Genomic DNA, 18288 nt, shown 5'->3' with positions numbered 1-18288 from the left:
GATTTCTATAACGATTTAGCAGCAATATGAGTTAGACGTCTGCCTTGTACGTAGCATGTTTCCTATTTGATCAGAAGTATCACGATTCTGTTCGTAATATTGCGTGAAAAATGTTTCGTCTATATCATTAACTATATCGTCAAACAAAGATTCAACACCTGTACCTTCCTTTGAACTCGTTTCATGAAATTTTACAACGTTGGACTGTTCTGTTATCAACTTATTGATTTGGTCTTTTGTGTTCTCGTCTATTATTTCCACCAAATCTCGTTTGGTCCCTATCAACCGAATCTCTATCTTTTCTCTTGAATCAGAAGAATTGTTGAGTTCCAACTGTTGAATCCAATATTTCGCAGTATTGAAAGTGCTTTCAAACTTGCTCAAATCAAAACTCACTAAGGCAACTCTCGCATTTCTATAGTACATAGGAGTTAATGAACGGTACCTTTCCTGACCTGCAGTATCCCATATCTCTAGTTTCACTTTACGCTCATGATTCTCGTGGGGTGAAAATTCCTTTGTTATAAATGCTGCACCAATAGTATTGGGAGTATGCATATCAAACCTATTGGTTGTGAATCTGTGTACGAGAGATGTTTTCCCCACTGAAGAATCTCCTAAAAGAACTATCTTATAAGGTGGTGGTAATAACGATGGGTTAGACGTTTCGGACATTGTGACTTGAAAGTGGTATTTGATTCTGATGCAAAAGCATCAGTTTATCAGTTTTTTGATTCGCCTTTTTTTGTTGTTGTTTTACTTGTGTTCGCATTTCTCTCTATTGTTTGGTCAGGAGAAACACAGATTCAGTTAGTTTAGTGGATTGGACTTGAGTCTTACGTATTGATAAATGCATCATGTCTATCAAATAACTTCAACCTTACAACATTGCATGAGGTATTTCTTTGTGTGGTTCGTTGTTTTTGTTGTTTCGTTGCTTTTGCACTCATTCTAAAGAAATAACTTTCAGGATCTAGGTACTTCAAGACTATTATGGACTATTAAATTTGGGCACACGTTCGACTAATAACTCTGTCAAAAATCAATAAATTACTGAAATGAACTAGTATTGTTATGACAGTTATAAATAGCTTGTCTTTGCATATGGTGCACAGTGAGAGAGCAGTGGTTGTTATTATCGCATTGATACTGATAGGCTGCGGGGTTTGAAATGTCCTTATGCAGTAAGGTGCATTCTACTTTTATTTCATCTCCTTTAGTGTCTTTCTTATAGTTAATGACACTTTCTTATGAGCAGAAAAAAAAAAAAAACGGGATTTGAAAATTAAATCAAACAAACAACATTGAATGTCAATAGTTAAGTGATCCAATCCAATTAAGTAATCGGCATCACTTTGCTCAGTCCCTTTGAATACCTGGTCAGTCCTTAAAATATTTTATTTTGATCTTTTTTTTTAAAAACAAAAACGAACCATAACATTCAAATTGCTTTCCTTTCCAAATAGGACCAACTTCTATCAGTAACTTTGCGCCTCCTATAGAGTACCGATTCTTATAAATTCTGTTTATCCATAATCCCCACCACGAAAGAATGCTGCAAAAAGTCAAGAGAGAAAAGACAACAAAGGTAAGAAAGCATGTTAGTAGTGCCTGTTTGGAGTGCCGAAGAAGACACTTTAAATGTGATGGTAAGCAGCCAGTGTGTGATCGATGTCAAAAATCAAACAAGCCATGTCAATATGTTGCAAGTCATCGAGGTGGTTCCAGGAAGAAGGGTGTCTCGACAAAAAAGAAGCCTGTTACTGTAAACGATATTAACCAAGGTCCAGAAATGCCCATGTTTGTCGCAGACATAGAAGACTTTGGTAAATCAAAATCCACTGACGAATCAACCAATAATCGGAACGAAATAAAGAGTAATGATGATATGTTTGAGAAGTTGATGACTTTGCCCTGTGCACACGATCAAGGTCGATGCCAGGATCTGAATTGTCCAGGGAAAAGTGGTGTTAGGTATGTGAAAACTCGACCAGAAAAGCGTGGACAATTGAATGAAAGCGAGGTCCAAATGATGGAAACATTAAGAAAAAGAATAAAGTTAGAGAGTACAATGAATAATATTGATTGTCTCTTTAATGATAACAACCCGCCAATAGATATCAGGTCATTCAAAGAGTTGGAGATGACCACTGCCGTTCATGATTCGAGCAATTATGTCGATTTAACAGTACTAGACAAAGACGAAACACTAAAAAATTACTATGAGACATTTCACAAAGCGCATCCTATTTTGCCCACAAGGGAAGAAATGTTGATATATATGTCGAACCAATCTGTTGAGAAGGAACTATTACCTATTCTAAGTATAGTGGGTGACGGTGAGACATCGTCCGTTTATGCTCGCGCTATTGATTTGATCTCGGATAGATTGATCCAGTGTGTCGAGGTCGTGAAAAGCTTTGGATACATTGATATTATTTCGCTTCAGGTTTTGACACTTGTTTCCTTTGTTGCCCATGTTTCGTCATTACATGCATTGAGCAAAAATTTGAGGCATTTCTGTATATACTTACTTCAAGACCTCCAAATCAATTTTTTGGATGCTCCTTCCAAGCACGGCTCCAACGACATGACCCCAGAGTCAGAAACTAATGCTCCGCTTAAGGTTTTCAACTCACCTAGGTTGTCACATGTGCCAAGAGATAGTATTGTTCAATGTGCTCGTAGACTATTTTGGGAATTACATTTTGTTGATATCATAACTGGGTCCGCTGATGGGAAAACAGTGTCTTCGTTTGATAAAATTGAAAGTTTTGTTGATTTCCCCACCGTGCCACTGCGGGATGAGTTTGATTATAAAGGGCGTTCAGAGGCAGGAACATTAGTCACAAACGCGGTGAAGATGAATATAGAGATTTCCAACAAAAGACCGTATGACATTCTTCTAACTCGATTGCAAGCATCTTTATCAAGTTGGGAAATGAGGTTAGAAGACCCGTCGTTATTTGAAGCACCACCATTGATTGACAAGAGCGGGAAAGTGAATGAAGGGGTTCATCAAGCGATCTTACTATTTAACTACGCAAAGATCTTTGTTCACAGGCCCTTTTCTTATCTCTGGAAGATCAATTCACCACAACATCCCAAATGCAATGGTGATTCGGTAGACTCGACAGATGTTCCACCTCAGCTTCAGGCGAATTCACGAACGACTATTGAAACTAGAAAAACTATTGAAGGTGCAAACTCAATTATCCAAGTTCTCATGGATACTGGTGCGTCCAAAGTTTTTCAAAGAACACATTTTTTTGCTTGTGCATTGGCGTTATCCTCGTTGGTTCACTTAAGCGCATATATCTGGGTCGAGACGACGTTAGCAGTAGATAAAACCCAAGCTTTTGGGTTGAATGAAGAAGATTTGGATGTTTACACCGAATACATAAAACTAGCCTTGACAGCTATTTACCCAATTTCGAAGCATTGGCAATTATCCGGTAAATTAGCAAAGCATATTCGAGATTCCTTGACCACATTAAGGCCTAAATTGTATTCAAAATTGAAGGATTTTTTACCACAATTAGAAATTGGTATGGAGAAAATGAAAATTCGTGAAGGCGAGTCTACTGGTGAAGATTCAACTAGAAGCCTGGTACTACCCATAAACGCAATGAGTAGCTCGACCACAACGACTAATAACGAAAGTATGCAAAATCCAGATTACAATAATTCAACTTTGTTGAACCGTCAAAGTGCCCTTGATATAAATGGTGGTACAATTCCTGGTGACAACATCAATGGTCTGTATGACTTTGAAAATTTGTCGTGGGAGCCGGTATCTCCAATTTCGCCATCAGGTTGTGATTGGATCGACAAGGGTTTGTTGGACTTTAATTTTGATTCTTTTCCTTCTACTCTATAGTTTTATATGACTGGTTTATTTATTTATTTATTAATTAATTAATTAATTCGTTGTATTGACCTTTTTTTTTTGTTGTTTATCGTCGTAGCTTAATGTTCTTGTATTCTTTTGGCACGATTTGCTTGTAGCAGCATGTTGAGTAAAGACTTTGTAAGAAGGCAAAAAAAAAACAAAATAAAGGGAGCACAAATATAACTTGCACCTTAAGATGAATTACTAATTTTTTCCTCTAACACAATTATTCCATTTCTTATTTCAATACTTAGCATTATTTCTTCATGGCTAATAAACGACGTCCAAAGAAAACTCGTGCACCTTATAGAAGATATGTCTACAAGTCAAACAATTATTTAGCTGGTTCTGATGAAGACGAAGAGTTTGAAGATGAGACTGAGCAACTGGAAACAACACTACACACAACTAACAATGCCAGGTTCAAACGGGCGATAAATGTACAGTCAATATATGTCCTAAGTGATCAAATCCGTTATCAGGGCAAAATGTGGCCCTGGAGTAAATTTGAGAAAGTTGATATTTTGCAATGTGCTTTACAGGGTCATAACCCTTCGTATGCTCACAATGGGCCAGAAGACGAACCAACCCAAGGAGTAATGAAGTTTCCAGCAGAGATATTTGTCCATATATTTGAGATACTAGACGCATGGGGTAAATTAAAACCTAAATATATGAGAGTGTGCAAACTATTTTATTTATTGATATTGCCAATCTTATATCGGCAACCACAACTAAAAGCCACTAATTTTTTCAATTTTGTGGAGGCAATTTCCAGCAATAAGTCATTAGGTCAATACATTCATGCTTTGGACCTTTCGTATATTATACAGTCAGGCAAAAATGCATTCGTATCTAAACTCATGAAACGAGCAGGTAAAAACTTGGAGATTCTTGTGGCACCACAAACAAGTTTTGGATTAGGGCCATTGATTGCATTGAAAAATTGCTCCAACCTAAAGGTTTTGGATTTGAGACTTGTTTCTGAAACTTTAAACTTGGAAGAATTATTCAAGTCCATTAGGAATTTAACAGAATTGACGCAGTTGTCATTTCCAAGGTCTTCAGTAGAAATTCACGATTATCAGCTGATAAATTGGCCTCCAAAGTTGACTTTCTTGAGACTTTCAGGAGGTATTAGTGATGACTTTCTATATCAGTTCGAGTTCCCGCCACTGATTACACAATTGGAGTTTGCACATTGCCCATCTATAAGCGATCTTGGCTTTCGACAAATATTGTACAGGATAGGAGCCAACTTGAAAACATTAAAAGTCCAGTATCCAATGCCGGGATTGAAAAAAAATTCGTTGGACCAAGTGTTTCTGTATTGTCCAAACTTGAGAGTATTGGAGGTTAGTGTTGATTATGTTTCATCCATGTTTTTTGACGAGCAATATTTGGGATACATGGACTATCCCAGACCTTTGCGTACTTTATATATAAATAGCAGTGGTATGTTGGGAACACTGACTCGTTTGGACCCAATAGACTTGGCAGTTGCCTTGAATGACGGTAGATTACCATATTTAAAGCATATTCAATGTACTGCGAAATTGGGGTGGGACCCACTGTCTGACGCCCTAGGTTATATAGCTGATGAATTGGATGAACGAAAAGGTGGAATATATATAGGTTATTAATAGATGTATTATTTATTCATTTTTATTGGGATATATGTTGGTAATTAGATTGTTTGTAACCTTTGACGTAATCTTCGAAGGTTATCACATAAAAAACCACTCACTCTTCTACTTCTAGACCAAAGAGATTTATGAGCGTGAAGAAAAAAACCGAAACGTAAACACAACTGGAAAAAAAAAAAAAACGAAAGACAGATCGAGGTCGTACAATCGTCCAGCATCAGTAATACACTAATCACCTTGGAATATTACAATCTACATGAGTTTACGGATCATACTACCTTTGGATTTATTAGAAATTTCCGGGTTGACTCCTAATAATCTTAGGGGCTATTTAGACAACTGTCCTGTTAGAGATATTGTATTTTTTGACGAAAGTGTTCTGGGATTTGTTGTGTATGAAGGTTCATTAGATCAGGAAACTTCTTTTGTTCAATGCGAGGTGGCAATATTACAACTAAACAATGTGGATGAAAGGGACCCTTTGAATTGTGTTAATCTGGAGAACAAAATTAGTTTGACCTTGGGAAAGGAGGAACTAGTCTACGACAACGATTTAGTTCACATTTGGAAGTTTGAAATACCAGTGACTTATCCACGGAAAAGACTCAATAGTCCACAAATGTGTATCAGCTGCAGTTTAGTGAATGAAAACAATGAGAGCTTGGTTGTGGAGAATGAATCATTTCTGGAAGAAATCTTGGACAACTACATCCCGTGTATGAGGAGGAACCTACTAGCAGAATTGGATCATCAGCTAGACTTCATTGACATATCAAATGGTGTTCTAGAAACGGGTATAAGTGTTCAGGAAAATTCAATAATAGAGAAACCACTGGTACGAGCTTTTATCAGCGTTCCTGTCACTATTTCGCTAGTCATAAAACTTAAATCAACGAAGCCAGCAGGGAGAAACGGCATGCTCTTAGCTACTTTCAATATTGAGACGTCAGAAGAGTTTGCAAAGGTTGCTAATAATAAAGATTATTATTTTGATATTATGGATATGGAAGTCGAATTCAAATCTGGTTCTGTGCAGCCAATAAATTCCATAATTCCAATTCGAATTCAACATACTGATTCTGTCAACTTAGCATACAAGTTCAATAACTATGAAATCGACTTCAAAGAAACTACATCTTCCCGACCTATAAATATAAGTCTAACACTACGGGTACAGGAACTGGCTGACGGTGTGTACCGAAATGTGAGCAACATTATTCAAACAGAGTGGTCGCCATATCTTGACTTTGGTTTGATTGCCCCACCAATAAATAATGCATTGAAAACAACAAATAATGCAATGCAACTGCAATCGCAACCTTCAATTCCTATCAGCAGCATTCGCCACAAAGCGTTAATGAGCAATCTTTACAAACTTAAGGGTGCTAGCTTATCAAATGCTAACAGCATCTCTAGTAGCACTACAAATTTGCGACGAAATAGAGTATCTTTAGCAAATCCAAGCGGACGCACCTCCTCGGTAACGGTTAACTTGACAATGGGGAACAATTCATCTCTTACTGGATTAAGGCTTACGTTTGTGGGTAAGCTCGATATTAAGTTGGGTGAAGTTGTCAACTGGAAAATACAAGCAATCAATAATTCTATGAGTAGACTAAACTTGTCGTTGTTGGTCCAAAATCCAATTAACTTCAATCCCGTTTACAGCGGAGCCAATATCACGACAAATAATTTCTCATCATCAAACTTGCTTAATAATAGTGGTGGTATACCCAATAATGATGTAATTATATACAACAGGGTACAGTTATATTCATTGTATAATTCCTTGAAAGTTAATGGTGATGGGGAAGGTATCTTAATTCTTAACAATGATATACGAATGGGTCCGTTGGATCCAAATGCTGTTTTTGAGACAGAGATTCAATTGATCGGTGTTTCCAAAGGTATATTCAACTTGGATGGTGTTAAAGTATTTGATATGAGTAGTGGCGATGGCATCGACTTTGGTAAGTTGGTAGAAGTATTTGTAATATGATTCTATTAAATATATACATCGTTTAATTCATGAAAATATTGAAGTTGGAATAACTCACTAGTAAAGAAATATGGAGAAAAAAAATATGGAAAAAAATTGGGGCAAACGGGGAATTGAACCCCGGACCTCCTCGAATCTTTATGTTTGGAAACAAACCCAAACGAGGAATCATACCACTAGACCATTCGCCCAATTCGATGTGGATTAGAGTTCTTATGATTAATATAGAAAATAAAAAAAGAAATATCATTACCTGGTGCCTTAATTGTTTAAAGGCAAATCTTTTGAATGGCTGTTATATTTAGCTCAGATACTGTTCAAGCTCTTACGCTTGCATTATGTTATTTTTACTTTCGAAATAAGTAATAAGTTGGTATGCAGATTAGTTTATTTTTTGAACTATTTTGCAGTAAATATTAGTCTAAAAAAAAAAGGAAAGACTAACTGCTATGTTCAGAAGTTGCATAACTTAAATTCATTACGTAAAACTTCATAATACTTTTCTTTTAAACAATATTCACCTGAAATATGACTCAAATCGGAGTTTAATTTATATTCAAATGTCGATTTAGAACTCAATTGGCGCTATGAAGTTTTCATTTGTATAGTGCGGAGTCAAACAAGTCTTTAAAACTTTCTTGGCCGTGTATCCATACGGGGGGAATTCTCACATATTTTATTGCGCGATTTTTACTATAGAATTTCACCACCTCACTTTATTTAAGGTTCTTCACACTGCCACTAAAACAACAATAAGACCATATATAAGGTTGCCTAATTGCGCTATATATGCATTTTTCATATTTCATTGTTATTTTATTATCATACATAGCTTACAGAATTTATCACTCAAACATGTCAATTGACTTTCAAACAATAGTTCAAGACCAAAGTTATCCATTGTGGAATCAGTCTCCCGAAGAAGTCTTGGAGATTGCAAATGCAATCGCTGCAAGTGAAACCAAGTTGTTCAACGAAATTGCTGCTATTACTGACCCGTCAATTGCCAATGTGTTGAAGCCATTTGCAACTCATTACGATGAGAACAGTTTCCCGGAGGGCCAAAGCACTTTTTATCAACATGTATCCACCAATAAAGAGTTGCGTGATGCGTCGACAAAAGGGGAAGAAATTATGGACAACAACTCAATTGAACAATGGTCTCGTGCTGATGTTTACCAGGTATTTCAAAAATTGTATGATTCAGTTAAGAATGACTCCAGCTTAGATCCAGAGTCCAAGAGATATTTGGAAAAGACTCTTGTTTCGTTTAAAAGAAATGGTTTAGCTTTACCTGAAGAAACCAGAGAAAAGGTTAAAAAATTACAGGTTGAGTTAAACAATTTGCGGGTAAAGTTTTCCAAGAATTTGAACGAAGATAAGGGATTTGTTTTGTTTAGTAAAGAGGAATTGGAAGGAATTCCGGAAGACACGCTTAACCAATATGAAAAAGTTGACGGCAAATTCAAGGTTACATTCAAGTATCCTGATATTTTCCCTATTTTTAAACATGCTAGCAACTCCAACACAAGAAAAACAGCAAATATTGCTTACGGAAACAGATGTGCTGAAAATGGTCCCATTTTGGATCAAATCATCAAAATCAGATTCCAGATTGCGAAACTCTTGGGTTATGACACATTTTCTGATTATGTCTTAGAAGAGAGATTAGCAAAGAAGAAAGATACAGTTTTGAACTTTTTAGCGGATTTAAGAACTAAGTTAACACCAATTGCTGAAGAAGAATTAAAAGTATTAAAGGAATTTAAGAAGAAAGATCTACAAACTAGAAGATTAGAACCAGAAGAAACTTTTTATAGTTGGGATTATAACTACTACAACGAAAGATTATTAGAACAAAAGTATAAGGTTGACCATGTCAAGATCGCTGAATATTTCCCATTGGAACCCACAGTTGCCAAAATGCTAGGATTCTATGAAAAAATATTTGACATTAAATTTGTCAAGATCGAAAAGAAAGAACCAGCTTCAGTATGGCATGAAGACGTTCAACAGTATGCAATTTATCAAAACGTAAAAACAAAGAGTAAAGAATTGGAGTTTATGGGATGGATTTATTTTGATTTGCATCCGAGAGAAGGTAAATATGGGCATGCTGCCAATTTTGGTTTGGGTCCTGGATACTTGGAAAAAGATGGAAAAACTAGACATACACCAATAACAGTATTAGTTTGCAATTTCACTAAACCAAGCAAAGACAAGCCATCATTATTGAAGCACGACGAAGTCACAACATTCTTCCATGAATTGGGCCACGGAATCCACAATATTTTGTCGAAAACTAAATATTCTAGATTCCACGGAACAAATGTTGAACGAGATTTTGTTGAGACACCTTCACAAATGTTGGAATATTGGACTTGGTCTAAGAATGAACTCAAAGAATTATCTTCACATTATGAAACAGGAGAACCCATTAGTGACGAATTAATTGACCAGTTAATTAGCACAAAACATGTCAATTCTGGGTTGTTTAACTTGCGTCAACTTTTTTTTGGTATTTTTGACATGCAACTACACACCATTGCAAATCAAAAAGACTTGGACACTTTAGATATATTCAAAGTTTGGAATGATTTAAGAGAAGAGGTGACTTTGCTTCCAAGTGGCGGCAACACCACAAAAGGCTACGCTTCGTTTGGACACATTGCTGGTGGGTACGAGAGTGGATACTATGGTTATTTGTACTCTCTAGTATATGCCACAGATATTTACTATACACTTTTCAAAGACGATCCAATGAATGTTGAAAATGGAATTAGATATAGAGATATTATTTTGAAGCCTGGTGGGTCAAAAGAGATTATGGATAACTTAGTTGAGTTATTAGGAAGAGAACCAAACTCTGAAGCTTTCTTCCATGAAATTTTCGGATAAACGACACTGAAGAGAGAAAACGAAGTATCCAAAAAGTGTGAAGCTATACTGATTATTCTCTTAATTGCCATTCTATACAAGAACAGGGAAAAGTAAATACGAATAGAGTTTGAATATACAAGTTTCTAAATAAAAAAATAATAATGGAAAGAAAAAAAAAAAAAATCACACTCTCAAACAAACACATCATCAAGCACTTTGACCTTCAAATGGTTTAAGTTTGGCAGTTCCTTCTTTCCAAGTACCATCATTGTAAGTGATATCTTTAATTGCTTCCACAATTTCTTGAATTGATCCTCTAACTTGTTTGGTTGAATCTCTTTCACGCAAAGTAACAGAGTCATCTTTGACAGAGTCAAAATCTATGGTGATACCAAATGGAGTACCCAATTCATCGTTTCTGGCATATCTTTTACCAATGGAAGCAGAAGAATCGTCAACTTTGAATGGAATTTTTTCCTTTCTTAATGCTTGCGAAACTTTCTTTACAATTGGTTGCAACTCTGAGTTGTTAGATAATGGAACCAACAAAACTTTAGTAGGAGCCACAATTGGTGGAAGCGACAATACACCTCTGTCAGCATCATCTGGTCTACACCAAAATTGATGTTCAAAGATGGAATATAAGATACGCCCAATACCAAATGAAGGTTCAATAACGTTAGGTACAAACTCTCTAACATGTTCAGTTCTCTTAACTTTGTCAATTTTGATTAAATCGCCATCTAATTCAACATCACCTTCCACATCTTTAATTTGAGCAACAATTTTACCCTTTTCATTCAATTCCTTACCCATGTCTTCTAATTCGCACTGGGTTCTAGAGGTCAACCATTTTTCGACGGTACCAGCATCTTTTCTAAACTTTGGTCCAAACTTCTTTTTGGCAATCTCGATTTCAAAGTTTTCAACAGTACGAGGTTCAGCCAAAGTTTCTCTGGCGACCAATTTTTCCCCAGTTCTGGCAGAATGGACAGATAAATCATAAGCAGATCTATCAGCACAACCAACACATTCAATCCAACCATAAGAGGTTTCTAGTTCAGCATCCCAACAGTCAGAGGCATAGTGGGCCATTTCATTAGACATATGTTGTCTAAATCTCAATCTGTTAGGATCAACACCAATTTTGACTAAAAACAAATAGATTCTGGCTATAAAGTAACCCAATGTCTCGTTATCAACCATTCCAGTTGACACAGCTTTGTCAACAGATTCCTCGATTAATTCTGTTGATCCCGATTCTTGAACGTTTTTTGGCAAAAATTTCAATTTGATATCCTTAACATCTTCGAATTTTGGATGTGATTTGCTTTCAGGGTCAACATAATGTTCAATTTCTGCCATCAAGAATTCACGAACCCTCAATAAACCTGCTCTTGGTGCAATTTCGTTTCTAAATGATTTACCAATGGAAGCGGAGGCAAATGGCATTTTATCGTTGTTGAACTCCAACAATTTGTTAAAGTTTAAGAATTGACCTTGAGCAGTTTCTGGTCTCAAGTATCCCTTTAAATTTCCTGATGGTCCAATGGCAGTGCCAAACATCAAATTGAATTCTACAGGTGGTTCCAATTTTCCTCCAGTAGAAGGGTTAGTGATGTTGTACTTGTCAATTAATCCACCTAATTGGGGTCCTGAAAACCCATCAATTTGAGCCAAAATTGATTCGTATTCTTTAACAACTTCATCATCTAATTTAACATTTTTAATCTCCTTGACTTTCTTCTTTCTTTTCTTTTTGTCTTCGTCCTCATCCTCAACAATTTTAACACCTCGAGCCAACTTATCACCTTTCAATCTAGATTCCAAAACTTCTTCAACCAAATGGTCAGCACGGAAAATTTCTCCTGTTTTCAAATCTTTACACATCCAGTCAGAAAATCTGTCTACGTGTCCTGAAGTTTTCAAAACATCATGAGGAGTCAACATTGTTGCTTCAACTTCTAACATATCCTCTTCTAAGATAAAATGCTTTCTCCATGCATCAATGACATTGTTTTGAAAGGCACAACCTGGAGGACCAAAGTCAAACAAACCTGCAACACCACCATAAATCTCAAATGATGGGGCAAAGAAAAATCTTCTTTTTAAGGTTTGTTCTAAGGAGTCTCTAGAAAAGGGGATATTTGTTCTACTTGCAGACATCACTCTAGACACACTTCTATGAAAATATCTAATAAACTGTATTGTGGAAACGTTAGAATAATACAACACTCGGAAGATGATGATTGAATTTTTCAGTGAGGAACAAAAATTTTTTGTTACTCCAAAGATTCATAGTTTTGAAGAAAAAGTTGCTTCAAAATTCTGCAATTCAAACAAGAATACACGACTGTTCCAGTCAGTTAAAGAGAATACTGCAAAATTTGGAACAATGAAACCACAGAATAATCGAACACCCCTGCTCCCCCTCCAAATATATATATATCATTCTAAGCTAGTTTTAAACCACTATCTTCTATAAACAGCTCTTCATCATAAGAGGAACTATCTATATTTAGTCTATCTTCGTCAAGCAATCTTTTCATAAAAATGACCATACTTGTGATCACACACGTAATCGCAAATATCTTATCAAACCAATTATCTATAAAAACCACTTCTTCAATAGAAGCGTTTGGAGTTCTCGCGGCACTCCCAGAGAGAGACAAAATTTTTGATATCTGATTGGATAAAGTAGCAGGTAAGTTGGTTCTAATCAATAACGCCGTGGCAATCACATAGACTCCAACTAATTCAGCAACAATCAAATGTTTGAGCCAATTTTTCGTTGTTTCAGAACTAGAATGACCAGGGAAAAATCTGCTAAATGACTTGAACGTAGTTAACACATTCGAAAATGAGCAAACAAATAAACTTGCAGATAAGATAAAACTCAATTGATTTACCAACTGAGCTTCCGAGACTGGTAAATTACGAAAAACCGACAAGATAACCTTAGACAATGTGATTGCCAATGCATCTTTACTTGAAGGTGCCTCTTCATTTGAGTCAATTACCGTTGAGCTGACACTATAGTAATCTTCACCATAAAAAATTAACAACGGAAGCTTTACTAAAAACACATTAATGATACGGTAGACACAGTAGATTGCCAAAGACAAATTCCCCCAATGTAAAAGTCTTTCAAGACTTACATTGTACTGATCATTTTGCAAAGTGTATTTTGAAATCAATTTGACCAAATCATCATATAGTGTGTTCTTGAGAGATTCTAAGGACTCAATCTCTTTAACTAGTTCATTCTCTTCACTATCGTATTTTGAAATGTTTGCAAAAGATTGCACTTTATGAAGTAAGGATAATTTCTTAGAAGATTTGAGCATCATATGGGAATCATTCGGCAAATTGTACACAGTCCCACCTGCTGCAACTTGCAATTTATTGAGTTCTGATTTCCGCTTAGCTATCAACGACGATGTATTATTAAAATACTGAATAGCCGAGTTTATATCCATTTGACTAACATCCTTAGACTCCAGTTCTAACCCCTTGTACTTTTCAAATATCTTGTATGGTGTGGAAATTGACCCTACTCCGGAAAGTATTGCCAAGATTGTAATACCCACTATCGAAACTTCGTTAATTACCTTCTCCACAACATGACGAGATACACTATCTCTTGGATTAAAAGACTGGGTTAAGTCGCCACATTTGTGTAATACCAACAACCACACAGCATATAGAAGTGAAACAAGTCCTGCTGATGGAAGTGTTTTTGGAAGTATATCTTGAATTGCCAACAAACTTATGATAAAAATTGGGACAACACTAACTAGTAGAAAAATCAATGTGTTAATAGTTATTTTGAACAATCCCAACCGTGAATCAGCGTCCAAGAAATCTCCCAATTCAAGCAAAATCAATAGTATCAAGCCAACACTTAGTGAAAGGGTAACACTGAAAACAACTCCAATTATTCTATTGAGCATGTTCACTTTCGAATTATGTAGAGTACTGGGTTTATCATCATTGACCTCATCACTGCTATCTATTTTCACCCGTATTAGGTTTAAGTGCTTTAAGTTTTTATCTATGTATTCATTGATTTGCACCTTGGGGATATGCAAATATGTTGAATATTTTTGTATTAGATTATTGTGGTATATTAACCTGTAAGCCCAGATACCTAAACCCAGAACAATTGCAAAATATGGAACTACGCTTAGTATTACTGACATCAACGATTGTAGTCCTTTATATTCGTATTACAAGTGATAAATACTTGAAGTAGCACTTTCAAATTAGGTTCTATTTTCTTAAAAAAAAAGTGAGTTCAACCACCGTACACTTACTTCTAGTTTGTGGGCACGACCTGAAAATTTCTCTCTCTGGTAATGCTTTGTCAAACAAGTTGAAAAAAGAGAAGGAGAAAAAAATATTGAAAAACTTCAATTTTAGATCTTTAAAATTCTCAACTACCGTATTTCCCTAACTCATTTCAAGAATATAATAAACTATTCACAACATGGCTATGCGTACTAGAGCTGAGAAAAGAATGAGGAAATTCCTCATCGAGCAATTAAAGACTCGTAAACAGCACGGTGCTAGAATAGCACAGGGCAAGAAAAGCGAACATGAATTGATCAAGAATAATTTGGGTCCGCAAGTATTTTTATTTAGAAACCTTTTCAGTGGACAAGTGTTGTACTCTCAAGTTCCAGCATACCATGAAAACCAAATCAACCAACAATTTTTGAGCCCAAACTGGCAAAACCGAAAACCTTCAAGAAGACAAGATTTGTGGAAGATAATGTGTGTGGTTAATTTTGATAACTACGAATATGCCATTGCTGCATACAAGGGCTTGGTTGATTTGAGAAAAACTAGAGATGTTGTTCAAAAGAAAGAGGCCAATGAAATGAGAAAGAAGAATGACGAGGGGAACATTTGGTACAGTGGTCAATTTAGGCCAACATACACACAAGAGGCTGTTGCTGATTTAACACACGTTATTGATGAATTCGAGTTGGAGGGTACTAAAATATTTTGGGCCAACGAATGGCATAGAGGAGAGGACAAACACTGGAGAGCAGATTTAGTTGAACATGATAAACTACCAGTGTATGACCCTAGACATCAAACCGTTTTGTTGGATATAATGAGAGAAAAAGCCGTAGAAGCATTTAGAGAAAATAATACCAGTGAGAAAACCATAGATCACGCAGCTGAGCCAGAGACTGCTTGAATGCTTTTGTATTTATTATACTGCAACTGTATATAGTATTCTAATTGTATGAACGATTAGATTTGAAGTTACGATGTGGATATGAGTGTACTATTTGACACCAAAAGAAACCACCATGTAATTTTAGTTCGGAATCATAATACATTATGTTCCTTATTTCGCTTGATATGGATATTTATGTAGCTCCACAATGAGATTGATATTTCCTTTTCTCAGGTTCAATCCCGTGGCTAATCTAACCATTATTTCTAATACTCCTGAACAGATTTTACCACACACGCATTTGGGATTTCTCGAACTCCACATTAAAAGGATAAAACAATAGCTTTCCTTATGGATAATGGTTGCTAATAACCGTAGGTCGGAAATTCGACAGCTTAGCCGATCTAACAACCAAAGGAAAAGAGTTACCTTTTATTCAGTTTCTCCTCCTCTCACCGCCATAATGGGGTCGATCGATGCTGAATTCAACCATTTTCTTTTTCTTTTCTTTTTTTTTTTTTTCCTTCACTTATTTACCACATAATTCAACTTTATACCGACATCTTTTGATTAGAACATGTTTACGAAACGCATTAGACAAGCTGTACAAGTACCGAATCGTTTCTTTAGCAACAGCTCTAGTGTTCTTCAAACCATTGGCAGAATTAAAGGGGTCGAAGCTAACTCAAAGAAATATTTGCAACAAAAATACGTGGTTATTGATCATGAATATGATTGTGTGGTAGTTGGGGCTGGTGGTGCCGGATTGAGAGCTGCATTTGGGTTGGCGGAGTCAGGATTCAAGACAGCATGTATATCAAAGTTGTTCCCCACCAGGTCACATACAGTCGCTGCACAGGGAGGTATTAACGCAGCACTAGGTAATATGCATAAAGATGATTGGCATTGGCATTTCTACGATACCGTGAAAGGATCTGATTGGCTAGGAGACCAGGATGCCATCCACTATATGACAAAAGAAGCACCAGATTCTATCTATGAATTGGAGCACTTTGGTGTTCCATTTTCTAGAAATGATGAAGGCAGAATCTACCAAAGAGCATTTGGGGGCCAAACAAAAGAGTTTGGAAAAGGGGGACAGGCCTATAGAACATGTGCCGTAGCTGATAGAACTGGCCACGCTTTGTTACATTCATTGTATGGTCAAGCTTTGAGACATGATTGTCATTTTTTTATAGAGTTCTTTGCCATGGATTTGCTTATGCAGGACGGTGAATGTGTTGGTGTAATAGCCTACAACCAGGAGGATGGTACGATACATAGATTCCGATCTCATAAAACTGTGATTGCTACGGGTGGTTACGGTAGAGCATATTTTTCATGTACTTCAGCACATACATGTACCGGTGACGGATACGCCATGGCGTCTAGAGCTGGATTACCTTTACAAGATTTAGAATTCATTCAATTCCATCCATCTGGGATATATGGTTCAGGTTGTCTTATAACAGAGGGGGCAAGAGGTGAAGGTGGGTTTTTAGTGAATTCGGAAGGAGAGAGGTTTATGGAAAGATACGCTCCATCTGCCAAAGATTTAGCATGTAGAGACGTGGTTTCCCGTGCCATTACAATGGAGATAAACGAAGGCAGAGGCGTCGGTACCGAGAAAGACCATATGTATTTGCAATTGAGTCATCTTCCTGCATCTGTTTTGAAACAAAGATTACCAGGCATTTCAGAAACTGCTCATATTTTTGCTGGCGTTGATGTCACTAAGGAGCCAATTCCCATCTTGCCAACTGTTCACTACAATATGGGAGGTATCCCCACCAACTGGCAGGGGGAAGTTTTAAAGAAAGATCATGAGGGCAAGGATAAAGTTGTTCCTGGATTGCTTGCTTGTGGTGAAGCTGCCTGTGCATCTGTTCACGGTGCAAACAGATTGGGTGCCAATTCCTTGTTAGACTTGGTTGTTTTTGGAAGGGCTGTGTCTCATACGATAAGAGATAACCTAACTCCTGGAACTTCTTTGCATGCATCACCAGCTGATTTAGGTAAGACTTCCATTGAAAACTTGCATAGATTGAGAACTGCAGACGGTACAAGGTCGACAGCCGAAATTAGACTAGATATGCAAAAAACAATGCAAAGAGGTTGTGCCGTGTTTAGAACAGAAGAAACATTGGAGAAATGCGTTAACCATATCAATGACGTTGACAAATCGTTTGCCGACGTTAGGACTACAGATCGTTCAATGATTTGGAATTCTGACTTGGTGGAAACAATGGAACTACAGAACTTGTTAACATGTGCCACACAAACAGCAGCATCTGCATTAGCAAGGAAAGAATCAAGAGGATCTCATTCTCGTGAGGATTATCCTGACAGAGATGATGTGAACTGGTGGAAGCATACTTTGTCTTACCAAAACAACGTTGGTTCTGAAGTAAAGTTGGATTATAGAGATGTGATAAAGACTACATTGGATACTACAGACTGCCAACCTATACCACCAGCTGTTCGTAAATACTAGTAGATAAATCACCAAACAGTTTGTACATAGGAATGTGATATGGTTTGTAGACAACAGCGATGTCGCACGCGACATTTATGGATTTCTTGCTTTTTTTCTTCGTTTTTCTCTTGTCGTGTTGACTGGATAAGTGTGAATAGTGAATCAGTGAAGTTGAAGAAGCATAAAAGTGAGGGAAAAAAAAAA

The 18288-nt window shown here is 36.6% G+C and overlaps 9 protein-coding genes and 1 non-coding gene across 10 annotated transcripts; 6 read left to right on the top strand and 4 right to left on the bottom strand. All coding sequences in view use genetic code 12, as the record gives it.

Moving 5' to 3' along the window:
* Positions 1-15: 15 nt before the first annotated feature.
* Positions 16-675, bottom strand: CD36_05080 (YPT-like, Rab5-family GTPAse, putative; the record flags this gene model as incomplete). The annotated part of the gene is made up of 1 exon (XM_002417129.1): positions 16-675. One exon carries the CDS (start codon positions 673-675, stop codon positions 16-18), a length of 660 nt encoding a protein of 219 aa, XP_002417174.1.
* Positions 676-1552: 877 nt separating this feature from the next.
* Positions 1553-3880, top strand: CD36_05070 (zinc cluster transcription factor, putative; the record flags this gene model as incomplete). The annotated part of the gene is made up of 1 exon (XM_002417128.1): positions 1553-3880. The coding sequence occupies one exon, from the start codon at positions 1553-1555 to the stop codon at positions 3878-3880; it is 2328 nt and encodes a 775-aa protein (XP_002417173.1).
* Positions 3881-4158: 278 nt separating this feature from the next.
* Positions 4159-5535, top strand: CD36_05060 (genome integrity and telomere function protein, putative; the record flags this gene model as incomplete). The annotated part of the gene is made up of 1 exon (XM_002417127.1): positions 4159-5535. The coding sequence occupies one exon, from the start codon at positions 4159-4161 to the stop codon at positions 5533-5535; it is 1377 nt and encodes a 458-aa protein (XP_002417172.1).
* Positions 5536-5794: 259 nt separating this feature from the next.
* CD36_05050 (beta-glucan synthesis-associated protein KRE11 (killer toxin-resistance protein 11), putative) lies at positions 5795-7537 on the top strand (the record flags this gene model as incomplete). The annotated part of the gene is made up of 1 exon (XM_002417126.1): positions 5795-7537. One exon carries the CDS (start codon positions 5795-5797, stop codon positions 7535-7537), a length of 1743 nt encoding a protein of 580 aa, XP_002417171.1.
* A 98-nt stretch (positions 7538-7635) lies between these two features.
* On the bottom strand, positions 7636-7728 carry tRNA-Pro (TGG). Its single transcript has one exon. It is a non-coding gene; the product is annotated as a tRNA-Pro (tRNA).
* Positions 7729-8326: 598 nt separating this feature from the next.
* CD36_05040 (oligopeptidase YSCD, putative) lies at positions 8327-10435 on the top strand (the record flags this gene model as incomplete). Its single annotated transcript, XM_002417125.1, has 1 exon — positions 8327-10435. The coding sequence occupies one exon, from the start codon at positions 8327-8329 to the stop codon at positions 10433-10435; it is 2109 nt and encodes a 702-aa protein (XP_002417170.1).
* A 189-nt stretch (positions 10436-10624) lies between these two features.
* CD36_05030 (glycyl-tRNA ligase, putative) lies at positions 10625-12583 on the bottom strand (the record flags this gene model as incomplete). Its single annotated transcript, XM_002417124.1, has 1 exon — positions 10625-12583. One exon carries the CDS (start codon positions 12581-12583, stop codon positions 10625-10627), a length of 1959 nt encoding a protein of 652 aa, XP_002417169.1.
* Positions 12584-12870: 287 nt separating this feature from the next.
* CD36_05020 (conserved hypothetical protein) lies at positions 12871-14619 on the bottom strand (the record flags this gene model as incomplete). Its single annotated transcript, XM_002417123.1, has 1 exon — positions 12871-14619. One exon carries the CDS (start codon positions 14617-14619, stop codon positions 12871-12873), a length of 1749 nt encoding a protein of 582 aa, XP_002417168.1.
* Positions 14620-14906: 287 nt separating this feature from the next.
* Positions 14907-15626, top strand: CD36_05010 (mitochondrial DNA repair/recombination machinery subunit, putative; the record flags this gene model as incomplete). Its single annotated transcript, XM_002417122.1, has 1 exon — positions 14907-15626. The coding sequence occupies one exon, from the start codon at positions 14907-14909 to the stop codon at positions 15624-15626; it is 720 nt and encodes a 239-aa protein (XP_002417167.1).
* Positions 15627-16185: 559 nt separating this feature from the next.
* Positions 16186-18102, top strand: CD36_05000 (flavoprotein subunit of mitochondrial complex II, putative; the record flags this gene model as incomplete). Its single annotated transcript, XM_002417121.1, has 1 exon — positions 16186-18102. One exon carries the CDS (start codon positions 16186-16188, stop codon positions 18100-18102), a length of 1917 nt encoding a protein of 638 aa, XP_002417166.1.
* Positions 18103-18288: the final 186 nt, after the last annotated feature.

Source organism: Candida dubliniensis, chromosome 1, assembly GCF_000026945.1.
Source record: "Candida dubliniensis CD36 chromosome 1, complete sequence".
NCBI lineage: Eukaryota > Fungi > Ascomycota > Pichiomycetes > Serinales > Debaryomycetaceae > Candida > Candida dubliniensis.
The sequence above is the reverse complement of the archived record's forward strand: the minus strand, read 5'-3'. Positions and strand labels throughout refer to the sequence as shown.